General features: G+C 40.3%; 1 protein-coding gene across 5 annotated transcripts in view; it reads left to right on the top strand.

Moving 5' to 3' along the window:
• Window positions 1-13,450, top strand: part of AFAP1 (actin filament associated protein 1) — a 109,483-nt gene that overhangs the window by 46,933 nt on the left and 49,100 nt on the right. For all 5 annotated transcript variants that reach the window (XM_064418759.1, XM_064418761.1, XM_064418760.1 and 2 more), the window contains 2 exons: window positions 1,515-1,643; window positions 6,589-6,686. In XM_064418759.1, coding sequence (XP_064274829.1) covers window positions 1,517-1,643; window positions 6,589-6,686 — 225 coding nt within the window. In that variant the 5' untranslated portion in view covers window positions 1,515-1,516. Of the gene's footprint in view, window positions 1-1,514; window positions 1,644-6,588; window positions 6,687-13,450 lie in introns of those variants that run through there.

Here is a 13,450-nt window from a genome sequence, read left to right as displayed (position 1 = left end):
CTGCCCAGGAAAGTGGTGAAGTCACTGTCCTTGATAAACACATGGATGTGGTGCTTAGGGACGTGGTTTAGTGCTGCACTTGACAGTGCTGTGGTTGGACTTTATGATTTTAAAAGTCTTTTACAGCCTAATGATTCTATGAAAATTCTTGGCCAAGCATCCTTCTTCAGGGATTTCTTTGTTAAGGTGTTTTTGTGCCCTGGTATTGCTGACTGGCACATCTTCTGTGCTTGCCAGGAGTTTGTTGGCTTGGCCAGAGCAGTCAGTGTTGGTACAGTCTCCAAATGCATGGGAAAATCTGCATTTCTTGGAGACAAAAATAGGCCAGGAGTCTCTTGCAGGAGTGTAGCTGACATCTGTGGGATAAAGCAAATGCATCTTAAACAAGGTTTATTTAAACATCCTGACACATTCTCAGAAATGGAAGAAAGGATTCCAGGTTCACTTGGGTAAACAATTGGATCAGGAAGGTTTTAGGAGTAGGGAAGAGCTGGTAAGGAGTAAGCAGCAAAGAATGTACCTTTTAGAGGTCTGAAGGGGCTTAGCAGCAGTTGCCCAGTTAGGCCTGGAAAAGACTATAAAAACAAATGTGATTAAGTAGAGAAAAATTTAAGTGGAGGCATTTCAGAATGAGGATACAAAACTATAAATAGTACATCCCCTTAAGCAAAGGGACCAGAGAATCTCAGAATTATGAGAGAACTGAAGCATGAAAATGTGGTTCAATACCATGGGTATCTGCTGAAGAGATCATATGATCAGGCTAACAGAGGTGTTTGTATGTATGGTCTGAGCTAGTGCAGTTCTTAGGATGATGCAAGATTTTAGGGGTAACTTGAAAGGAAGAATTGGAACTGTGCTTATGAAATTCATTGGTAAAAAATTGAGAAGCACTGGGAATAGAGAGAAGAAATGTAATTTTTTCTACAGCTGGAAAGCTTTGAGATCTGGAATAATAGAATAGGATGAAATGTGAAATGTATCGTGGAATCTGGGGAGTAATAAGAAAACGTGAGAGATTGGGAGCTTGTCTTTGGAGATCATAAAAAAAATTATCTTACCACAGCAAACAGAAGAAGAAATATGAAGGAAGGATTTGTTAAAATACCAGTGGTGTATGGAAGCTTTACCAAGCCTTAAATTTGTTCTGCTGTTAGAAATTTTGCAGTTTATTAATGGGAGGGGATCCAGAGTGGCAGAGACAGAAAAATCCAGGGGCCACCATTCCTGCACATAACTTGTCTGGTGCTGGCTTCATCATGTGACATGGGAAAAGATATGTCTTTCAGTTTGGAAATAAATGTTATAAATGCCAGCAGTGCTCATTAATGGATTATTCTGTTGGTTCTGTTATTGTATGATAATGTTAAAGTCTCTTTTCATCAAGGAGGACTTCATTTTATTTTTAAGAAATGATAGAAAATAACTATGAATGTGGATAAATGAGAATTAACTCATATTTTTTTTCCAATGGGACTTTTCAGAAAAAGTAATTCTATTCTTTTGTCTTTCAGCCATGGAAGAGTTAATAGTTGAGCTGCGCCTGTTTCTTGAACTTCTGGACCATGAATATCTAACTTCCACTGTCAGGGAGAAGAAGGCAGTAATAACTAACATTCTCCTGAGGATACAGTCATCAAAAGGTCAGTGCTGGGGTGTGTTTTCTCGCTTGCAGAATGCACAGAATAAGTCTGTGCTCAGTGAAATAACTTTAAGAGCTGAAGACAAGCCCTAAATTGAAGCAAGACAGAAAGACAGGGTGAAGCCAAAGTGTAACTTTCCTGAATGCTTTCCTTTGTGTCCAGCAGTAAAATACAGCAAAAGGCACACTTACAAGTATGCTGGGTGCACATGGGTGAACCCAGCCACAGAATTATTGCCTAGGTAGAATGTTTTCACTTCTGCTGGTAGAGTGGCTACTTCATTTAATTTGTGCCAGTAATGCTGTTTGTGAGTTTTGATGCCAGGGAGTGCTGGCTGCAGCACCATTTCATCTGTATCAAATGACCCAAATCCATCAAAAGGCCTGATACTGAGGTGGAGTCTGCTGCATAACTGATACAGGAGTGCCAAGCCAGAGATAGGAAATGGTTGTCAGAATGTTTGGATTGCATTTTGCAATTAGACTCACTTTCTTGTTTTCCTCCTATCTAAAAACCATTTTTATTGCACAACTTCTTGTCCCCATCAAGATTATGGAACTGAGTGCAACATAAGTGATTCACTGTGTACAGGAACCTTGCCACAGAGCTTTAGTGAAGAACATTCCTCACCATTTTTTCTAACAGTACCCTTATATTTTTTACCACACTTCTCTGTATGCAGTGACATCTGGGCCCTAAGACCTCTGTCCCCACTACATCTGACAGAAGTACTGCCAGTGTAAACCCCCAGTTTAGATTTTTGAAAAATACCAGAGTTTATTGAAGAAAAATGGCACATTGTGAGAGCAGCTGTATTTTTCTTGATTTGTTTCTTCTCTGGTGCTAGAAAAATGTCTTGTTTGATGCAATGTTGCCCCCATTAATTAAAGAAATAGTTTTTGCCGTAGGATTCAAGTCCAAGGACATCTTTAAAGTAATGATTGTCCTCTTTTCCATTTTGACATTCTTAAAGACCCACCACTATTTCTACCTTATACTGAGAGAACAACGTAGATAGCAATTTCTATATTGTGGAAGGAGTCTTCATGCTCCAAAAGCTCATCAAAATGCACCAAACTCCCCAAAAATCTGTAGGGGTGAACTTGCAATTTATGTTTAGAAACAGCTGTGCTTTTTGGCATTCAAAATAATCTCAGCAATGCTGAACTGACACTGCATGTTCTTCTTGCAATCTTTACAACTAGATTTGTTAAGAAAAACATTGGACTTTTTCTAAAGTCAGGTGTCATTCTGTTGCTAGCTTTGAAAACATGGGGGGAAAGATTCTCACATTCTTTCTTTTGCAAGTGTGGATGGTGTTCCAGGACAAAAACCCTCCATTTCACAGTGCTGAGTATGTTCTAGAGCTCAGTTATTTATGCTGTTAAATTGTGGAGTGATGATTGCACTGGTTTGGCCTGAGCAGACTTGTGTCCTCTATCAGTTCCTAGGTATGATGTGGGAGTTAGCTCAGGCAGAGATAAGAAGACCCAGAACCATAGCTTTCCACTATTCAGCACCTACCATTTAGGTTTTAAAGCCGATTTCAGGCTCTGTAACAAGATCCATCTCATCTAATTCCAGGATCCATCCATCACCAAGGTCCCTGTGAGATCCATGTATTAAGTGGTAGGGCTTTGCTCAGTGCAGTTGTTACTGGAACATTTTACTCACCTCTAGTGCCTTCGTTCAAGGAGATCAAATGTAGACATTTCAAAGAAAAGCTGTAAAAGTGATTAAAGGATCCAGAAATATGCCTTCAAATTAACCAAAATGGGGTGTCATAATTAATCTTTATGTAGAAAAGGAGTGACTGAGAACAAGCTCCAAGACTTACACAAGAGTAAATGCAATGGCTGAGTGCTTGTTTCAAAGTGGAAATAAAGCACATTTTGAGCACTGAAGCTATGAATTAATGGAAGAACTTAGCAAGATCTGCATGCCATTGCTGGCATATTATCAAGATGGAATATTTTGCTGAAAGCGATGCTCTAGTTCAAACTAGAGTTAAGGAAACCCCATAGCTGACTTAAATAAGAGATCATAGGACTATGCTTTATATATCTATAAACTTTAGTTTATGTAATTGAGTGGAATTTAAGCCAGCATGGCCTCTAAAGAAGCATCCAGTTTCTCTCCCCAGGCTCATGTATTGCCTCTTCCTTTCTGCTGGCACAGACATTATTTGCTTTTTTTTGCTGGTTTAGTCCTAAGCAGTGTCACTTCCCTGGTCTGGTTCAACATAAGGCCACACACATGCTTATGCTGGCTCAAAGGAGAGGTTGGTGCAGGGACAGGAACAAGGCAGGGAAGGAGAGGAATTGCCTCCTTGGGAGTTCTGCCATCACATCCTGGCCCTGAGTGTGTGTGAAACTACCCAGGGAGTCATGTACTTTACTGGAGCCGACCCTGCTGCTTTTTTTATCAGTCATAACATTCAGTACTCCCATCCCTTTGAAACTATTCATCTCTTCATTAAAATTAAAAGCAATAAAAAGATGCATAAACCCACAGTACTCTGTAACTAAGATGAACTATCATTTGGAGTCTGTTTTTCAAATTGTTGTTTTACTCCACCCACACAACTCCACGAGAGCCCTTGGGTTGCTGGCACGGTTTAAGAGGCTTGAGGACTGTGCCGAGTTCAAGTTCTTTAGTTGCATTTGGAAAAATCAGCAGGGTGAATCCAACAGGATTTTTTGATTGCTGGAGGAAACCATGTAAGATCAGTGGGGAATAGTGATGATGGATCTGGGGAACTGGGAACTGGCTGGCTTTGTTAGAACATCCAGAAATGAACAATTATGTTTTTCTTTGTAAAGGTGTGGAACTTACAGTGATGGGTGGGTTGGGCTTCAGTAAAACACCTCAAACTGAGCGAGTTCTTACTTGGGGAATTCTTTAGAAATCGTTTGCCGTGTTTTGTTCCATCTCCCCTAAATGCACACTGTTTTCTTCATCTAATATCTATCAAGCAGAAGAACTGGGCCAGGCAGATGTGTTCTTCAAGTTGTAGCTGCTTGGCCTCAACCTGCCCTGCATCCAAACTAGTGGTTACTCTGAATAGCTGGCAAAACTATAAACCTCATTTTTCTTCCTGAGCCTTGGCATGCCCAGTGGAGTGTAGGTCTGAAGAAAACACTTGGCATTTCATTCTAAAACTCAGACTTTCTTCTAAAAAAACAAAGACACTAAGAGTTTATTTTGGAGTAAGAACTGTTGCTGGATTTAATAATTTTGTATGACTGTCAACACTGCCTGTTTTCTTTCACAGGACCTGATGCCCTATACCTTTTGTACTCCATTTGCAGTATAAGTTGGTAGAAGAAATTAAATGTTAGAGCAGGTTCTTGTTAACATACATATAGAAAACTGGTGAAAATAGTTTTATATAGTCAATAGTATTTACTTGGAATAGTTTGGGTTTTTTCAGTAAAAATCCCTTCATATATGACTTCTGGTTGTTATGGAAGGTATGGGAGACTTGGATATATATAGCAGTCATAGTATTATGGACTGATCACTCATCCATGTAAAGAGCAATGAGTGAAAGTTACACTGGAAAAAAGGAATGTTTCCCAAGACTAATCACTCTCTTGATTTGTAGGAAGAAAGAAGAATCTCTAGTCTTTAGAGACAGTTTAATATATCAGTGTTGTTTTTCAACCCATGACTTCACAGCCAGTGGGACTGGGATATTATGACAAGAAACGTTTCATCATTGATTACATTTTTGAGAATTACATGATCTTGACCAAAAGGCATCCGTTTGACTATGTAAATATATATTTTAAAAATGCAACTAAACACTAGGAACTGAATTCCGTCTAGGGTTATGCAGGGTACAATCCAAGGACTGAATTTTTGCCAGAACATTGAGGAGATGCACCCTAATCTTCTTTTGATATTTAGAAGAATAAACAATATTCTGTTTCTGTGAAGGGAATTCAGCTGCGATTTAAATTACTGTGCCAAAAACACAGAGTGAGTTGGTCCTTCCTCTTTTCTACTGTGAGGGAGATGCAGCAATGACACAAAGGACCCTCAAAGCAGCTTTTGCATTCATTCTTTTCCCTTATCAAATTCACCTGCAAAAATACAAGGTTATTAAAATTAAAAATTAGTAAGAAGGAAATGGTGGGAAAATATACCCAGTGTGCATTTCTGTTAATGGTGAATTGCTTAGGGCAGTGTCCCTCAGCAGTGCTCCAGGCTGGGGTGTCACAGCATCCTGCTCCCCAGGACTTAGACTCACACCACAGCACCATCATCAGAGGTGGTGGTGGCAGCAGGTCCCAGGGAGCATGGGCACTGTGGGCTTGGACAAAGAGCTGTCACCATCACTTCCAAGAAAAGCGGGCACGTGGGGGCTCTTCTTCTCCCCTATCTCCATTCTTTTGGCATGAAAGATGGTTTGGGGCTTGTTTCTGCATGATGGCCTTGTCCATCCAAAACGTGCCACGGGAGCCACTGTTGATCATCTCTATTGAAAAAGGCAGCTGGTCATGTACTGCCCACAGGCTATGTTTCATTCACTGTGTGGTGCCACTGGGATGTTTTCAAATGTGGCTTATTCCCCCAATAAATATTTTTATCTGGCAGGCACCTGGCAGCGTGTTTGATGTTTAAGTCTTTGACTTTGAGATGGATGGGCAGTTCAGAATGATTTCCTGTAATTTTTTTCAGTGTCTGGTATTTGTTGATCCAAACAGCATATATGTCATTATCATATAGAGCAAGTATGTGTTTGTTCTGCTTGATTAAATTCCTGAATTCCCAGCATTCTTCCAGTCCTGCCTCAGTAACTGCACTTGGGAGGTGGGCTGTGATCAGAACTGCATGCCAGGTTTCAGTGTGTGACAGTCAGACATGGGATCCACATGTGCAAAAAATACCCCATTTGCATCCACCAAGGTATTAAGTGATGTCTGTTGCTCTTCCACAGGTTTAGAAATAAAAGAACATGTCCAGAAGCAAGAAGTTGCCAACAGTTTGCCAGCACCTCCTCAAATGCCTCTGCCAGAAATACCTCAGCAGTGGCTGGTGAGTGTTATATTTAATTATATAAATATATACAAGAGAGAATGTATTTATGGTAAATCCTAAAAGAAATGGTTACAAGGGAGAAGAGCCTGCAGGTCTAGGGAAATAATTATTCCTCTCACCTCTGCTTTGGTTGAGGGAATTTGGTTCAGCCTGTAGAAGAGACATCAAAAAGTTCCCTATGGTGAGATAAGCCTGGGAATAGGTCACCTGCAAAGGCTGTGGAATGACAATCCTTGGAGATTTTCAGAATTCAGACAGAACTCTGAGCAACATAGCCTTAATTTCAAGGGTTGACCTGTCCTATGTTGTAGGTTAGCCTAGCCAAGCTCACAGGTCCCAGACAGTTTCTTACACTTTTATTGGTAACATTTCCTGGAGCAAGCCTAACAAGAAGACTCCTTTCAGCAGCTGAAAAATTAAGGTGCAGAGTTTTAAAATGAAGGAAGAATACTTCCTTTTTTTTTTTAATAGAGTCTTTAGTGCCTTTTCTACCCATTCTCTGGGTAGGAAATTCCCTTCAGATCAAGCAGATGCACTGATTCTTAGAGGTGTTTATAGCAAAGATACTGATTGTAATCTGTAATTCAGTCCTCCAGTTGGGAGCAGCTGTCTTGTTATAGAAAAAAACAAAACTGTAAACAAGTTTCAGTGCTTCTCTCATAGTGACTTTACAGTAGACATGATGAAGAAAACATTTTCAACATTTTTTTGGAGAAGTGTAACCATATTGTGGAAGGTGAAAGGTTGTGAAAGGTTGAACTGATACTGATAGTATCCATCTCTTCATTCTTCGGTGGAAAATTGTGTGCACAATGATAAGGACCATCCATGGAGACTCAGGTTCATTGAAGCACAGATGCAGCTTACAGGGCCAGAGCAACTGGATGGCTGATGTTCTGCCTTATTTTAGCGTGGTATTTTGTTATCACATTTATGCCTGGGCCTGAGGGATATATAAGCCAGTAGCATCTTATGAACATAAGAACTAATGTATGAAATGGAACTCCTGGGCAGCCTTTTGTAAAATGCCATGGACTGCAGAAAAAAAACCCAAAAAAACAAAAACAAGCCCATAACAAACATCTATTGTATATAATACCTTAATCTTACTTTCTTCCTAAGTAATGCCAGCTTTAGGTTTGTGACAGTAGATTAATTATGCATCTATTTAATGGATGCAAAAGAAGCGTTATTAATATTCAGTGAAACTTAGAGAATCCATTTCACAGTTAACAGTGCCAGAAACTGATTATTTTTATTTAATTCAAAATACATACTGTGCATAAATTACAAGGGAAAGGGTTCAGAAGAGGTAGGAAAATTATGCAAAATGAACATGCCTTTGAAATGTAGACTTCAGGTACTTCAGGTTTCATAAACTGAAACCAACCAAGATCCTCATTCTTTTATATTTGTGTGGGTTCAGTTTGGCTCTGAAGATTCAAGTTGTTTTTCTTAGAACAACCCATCTCCTTTTCCTTTCTCATACACTAATGTGTAAATTCCCCTAAAGTTGGTACAGCTGCAGCGAGTTAAATGGTGTGAAGTATGAATTGGGTCCAGGAGGTCAGCACTGGTTTTTGCAGTAGTTAATTTTGGATTTTTAATAACAAAAATATTTCTCGGAGATACTGTGGGAATTACTATGGAAGTTGACCCAGTTAGAGCTGCCTGGTCTGCAGTGTGGTCTTCCCATGCTGAGGCTGGCAAAGTGGAGTTTGAACCTGGTCCTCCCTTGTGATCTGCCTGTAACACTGTGGATATTTTCACCTCAGTGAATTCAAGTTTTTCCATAGTGTTAGAAGCTGATTTTTGCCAGTGTTTCTGCAGTTCTGTTGCTGCTGTCAAGCAGTGGTGGATTTCATCTCCCTCTCAGTGCCACTGTGAGATGAGCCAGGAGGTGTCCCAAGCCTCTCATTGTCTTGCAATACCCAAATACATGTTACAAATGGTGATATTTTAATACGGTAGCACATTGTAATTTGTGAAAAAGATCACAGACTGCTGCCTTTCTGCAAAAGACCAGGAGGAATCAGAAGGGAAAGACAAAACCATCAGCTTCTTGTCCTTTGAATACTATGGTAAGCTCAGAGCCCAGTCTGACTTTGAATTCTTCTCCTGAAGTCACATTGATATAACAGAATTGATCATTATATAATTGATCATTTCTTGAAAACCTTTCACTGTTAGGTGTCTCTTTATTAAACCCTTGTTATTATTGATATGTTCAGAGACTGTCATCTTTCTTTTCATGCACAGGACATTAGTGACAGTGGCCAAGATCTAATTCTCTCATCCATTACTGCTCTTGCATGGTGATTTTCAATGCACCCTGAGTCAATGGACTCCTGATGCCAGTCTCTGTGAAAACTGTACTTAATTGCAGTGATATAAATACTGAGCTACTTTTCCTAGCTACTTTTCAACAGACTGAGTTTTCATAGCTGAGTGGAAAAAATTCCCTGGGCCCATCAGAGGCTGGAATATCATCTGCTGGTTGCCCTTCTTCACATGGCAAGTTGGAAGTCATTCTCTGTGGCACCTCTTTGTGACAGATATTCGGGACAGAAAGTTTTTTCCACTTACTAAGTAACATCTAGTGATGGTCTCAGCCTCCAATGAAAACACATTGTGCTGCTGGAGCATAGGAATTTACTGGAGGTGGGAATCAATAAGTTCAAATAAACTATACCCTGTTTAAAAATCTCTGGGTTTAGCCCATCAGTTATTGAATGTGATGAAAATTAAAGGTTCATTTACACCACTGTTTCTCTTTATGTCACTCAAGGATTTCTGCATTCAAAAATGTTTAGTCTGAATTGGTGTTTAAGTTTCTACTTCTGTAAAGATGTGTGGGTGGGAAGGAATTCAATGCTCCTTAAAGTAGTGCCAGGAGCCAGAATTATGTGTGGGCAGGTGCTGTGCGAGGTTTCCTTTGTAAATCTGTAAATAGACCTGCATATTTGCTCAGGCCGAATCTTTTATCAGTTTTGTTATTCATCAGCCCATGAACAAAGAGTATAAAATTCATTTTATTGAGACATACTGTTAATAGTTTAAATGGAGTTATTAAAACACATTAGAGCCTGGAGAGTTTTCCAGGACTCAGTGGGCTTTGAAGGGACAAAGTTGAGGGGCAAATTTGGGCACATGGTCTCTTAGTAATTCTCTTTTCCTTGGCTGCATCTGGTCTAGCAGACTTTCTGTCAGACATGGAAAGCCCAAATCCTCTCTTGCTTTAGTCTTGTGTGCAGCTCCTTTGGGTAGCTGGCAAAGTAAAGGCTGCAGGTAAAGGATGTGAGGCTTAAGGGCAGCTCTGGGTCCCTCTGCAGAGCTGAGGCACCCCTTGTCTGGGTGCATTGCTCTGAGCTTGCCAGCAGGGATTCAGTGCCAGCTCTGAGGCTTAGTTTGGGTCAGCTGCAGAGCAGAAGGTCACTGTGCTTGAAATGGACTCAGATCTGTTCTTCCTTCCTGAACTTTCTCACTGCCAAGGCTTGTCTTCAGCCTGCCTCACCCATCTCTACATCAGCAGCTGCTTTTGTGGTGTTCCTCTGCTCTTCATAGGCACAGAGCAGGTGGGTTTGGAGGAATAACAGAGCCAAGCTCTGTGCATGCTTCAATGTGCTGCCTGGTGTTTAACACCTGGGATCCCATCACTGCCCCATCACCAAGTTGCCTTGCAGTACATTTCCCACGGAGGCAGTGGGATAAAATCCAGTGTGTCCCGCTGCTCTGATGTGCCTGAGGATTACTGGCATAAATTACCCACAGCGTGACAGTGACAGAATACTTGTAGCCTCCAAGCATTTGGTTGTCATATTACATCTGACAGTTGGTGATTTCATTGCACTGTGCTGGCCAACAAAATCAAACACAAACAGCACACTTAGCTGTTTTGCATGATTTTCACAGTGAAATTGAGTGTATATTCTGTTTTTCTTGGAATATTGACAATTTAATAATTATTTAACCGCAAGAAATGTTCAGCAAAATTCCAGAACCCCGCAGATATGAATCAAAAGAACAGGTCATCTTCCTTCAACCCACTCCTGCACAATACACATTCACTCTGTAGGAGTGCTTCATATAAATGGGTTTCCTGTTGTGGAGAAATCATTTGACAGCCTCCCTTTATCTGGCTGCCTGTCAGGTAAACTCTTAGATGTTTATTAGAAAATGCTGAAATGAGACAGTGTCCTTGGAGAAGAAGAAAAATCACCTGGAAATTGAAAGGATTCTTGAGGTGATATATCACTATTTATATTAATCATTCTTTGCACAGCAAACAAAAAAAAAATGCCAGTTTTTGAGCTTTTTCTAAAGTATGCCTTGAGAAAAGTGCCATAACAGAAGCAAAGGGTCCATGTGTCAGGTGGGTATTTGGGAATCTCTGTTTCATCTACCTTTTTCTTCTAACACTGAAAAAGAGTTGCTTTTCTCTGTTTTCTTTATTCTCTGTTTCTCTTTAAAGATGATCTTAAGACAGTATTAATTTTCAGGTTCTTCCTTCCTGGACCAGAGTCAAAAGAAGAGTTGAAAGCCACAAAAATAAATTTAACAAATATTCATTTGTTTCATTCAGAGCTGGCTATATCTTCAGCTTGAACAGGTCTGAGCAAGTTTTCCCATAATGAAGAAACAAGTAAAGAGGCCTTTTTAAATTATCAGTGCAGTTATTCTTACTGCAGACAATGATAAAACATTAACCCTTTCAGAAGCCAACTAAAATCTATTCACTAGCATTTAGGTTTCTTTAACCCACAATTTCAATTTTAAAGTTGTTCTACCATCCTAGTGTTCGTTGCCAGTCTTTGTGTGTTTAAGTAGGTCTTTTCCCCTCACCACGGTATTTGTGCTTCAGATATCCTTTGTAATCCCAATCATATTCCCCTCAGGTTTCATTTCATTCCACTGTGTATAAGAAGGCTCCATCAGTTTCATTCTGAGCTGTGGTTTAGTGCTAGTGAATGATACCAGTTTTTCTCCCAAGTGCCTGCTATAAGGATCATACTTTGATCATAGGTGACCAGAACAGCAGTCTGAACATAGAATGAACATAGAATGTTCATTAGGTTGGGAAAGACCCTTAAGATCATTGAGTCCAGCTGTTTGCCTAAAGTTCCTACTAAACTGTGTCCCCCACGTGCCACATCTACATGACTTTAAATATCTCTGCTGGTGGTGGTGACTTCACTGCTTCCCTGGGCAGCCTGCTCAGTGCTGGACCACCCTTCTGGTGGATAAATTTCTCCTAATACCTGAACCTTCCCTGGCATGTCTGGAGACTGTGATATTTGTCCTTTGTACCTGGGAGAAGAGACTGACCCCACCTGGCTGCAGCCTCCTTTCAGGTGAGGGATAGGGTCTCTCCTGAGCCTCCTTTTCTCCAGGCTAAACACCCCTGGCTCCCTAAGCCTGTAGGATTTGTGTTCCAGACCCTTTCCCAGCTCTGTTGCCCTTCTCTGGACTCACTCCAGCACCTCAGTGTCTTTGTTGTGAGGGGCCCAAAAGGCTTTGAGATGTGGCCTCACCAGTGCCAAGTACAGGGTGATAATCCCTGCCCTGGTCCCGCTGGCCACACTGTTCTGATCCAGGCCAGGTGCCATTGGCCTTCTTGCCACCTGGGCACACTGGGATTGTGGAATATAACATGCCATTGCATAAGGAATAAGGATGAAGAAATGTATACCACCTCTTTTTTGCGTTAGCAATGTCTTGCAGGACACTCTAGTTGCCCATTCCGTTTTCCGTGGTTGAGACTGGTGAATTCTTGTTGATGATTTATTTCACATTTCTGGTACCACAGAAAAGTTTTAGTTAAAGCAATTACCTTCTCAGTTAATTTATAGTATACCTTTATAGCGATACACATCACCATATTTCAAAACTTTCCTCATGTCTAAGCTGCCAAAATGAGCTGTTCTCAGCTGCCTTTAGTTGGAATTTACATTTGAACTGGATGAGTTAGAGTAGAATTGAACTCCTATACCAAATTATTTTTATGATCATTGTGAAGCTATTTGACCTTTTGTCTTTTTTTACCTGGATACTGATAATCTTTGACCTATTTACAAGAAAATTATTAAATTACTAATGCCACAGATTTCATAGGATATTGTCTTACCATTTACTGTAGAATGCTCACACTTCCAACCTCAGGTTTTTAATTTCTTGTTTCTATGCTATACCTGTCCATAAAACCCCATGCCTGTGTTGATAGTTAGGGACCACATTTTTTTGCTTTCCTGATCATGGTCATTTATGTTCTGTGCACAAATACATGGGGAAGGAATTAGGCCAGTAAGGACCAAGTCTCCTCTTGTTTTAATTTGATGCAGTGCTCAGGCTCTTAGACAATATAGTTCCAGAGGAAATGGCATTGCCTACACTTTTATCGCTGTACTGTCTTGTCCTCACTGTCATGTCACACACTTGGATAAGTTTATTAACTTCTGGAAGAGAAAGGTGATTCTGTCTTTTCTGGGGAGTACAGACACTTCTTTGAACACAGTCAGAATAAACAACTCTGACTGAGAGCCCCATGCTGCTTAAAATTCAGATTAATCTTTCTCATGTAATATGTATGAAAGTGTTCCCTAGTATTAATTAAAGCCATTTCATTTCTTGGTATACACAGACCCTTTGCTTGACATGAGTCAAGTCTCTTGTTTTGTCTGAGTGATGCTTCCAACTGGCTGTGTAATAATCTTTTATTATAAATTATGAATGATACAGAAATACCTTGTCTTTGTTTCTGGCTC

Source organism: Passer domesticus, chromosome 4, assembly GCF_036417665.1.
Source record: "Passer domesticus isolate bPasDom1 chromosome 4, bPasDom1.hap1, whole genome shotgun sequence".
Taxonomy (NCBI): Eukaryota; Metazoa; Chordata; class Aves; order Passeriformes; family Passeridae; genus Passer; species Passer domesticus.
The sequence above is the reverse complement of the archived record's forward strand: the minus strand, read 5'-3'. Positions and strand labels throughout refer to the sequence as shown.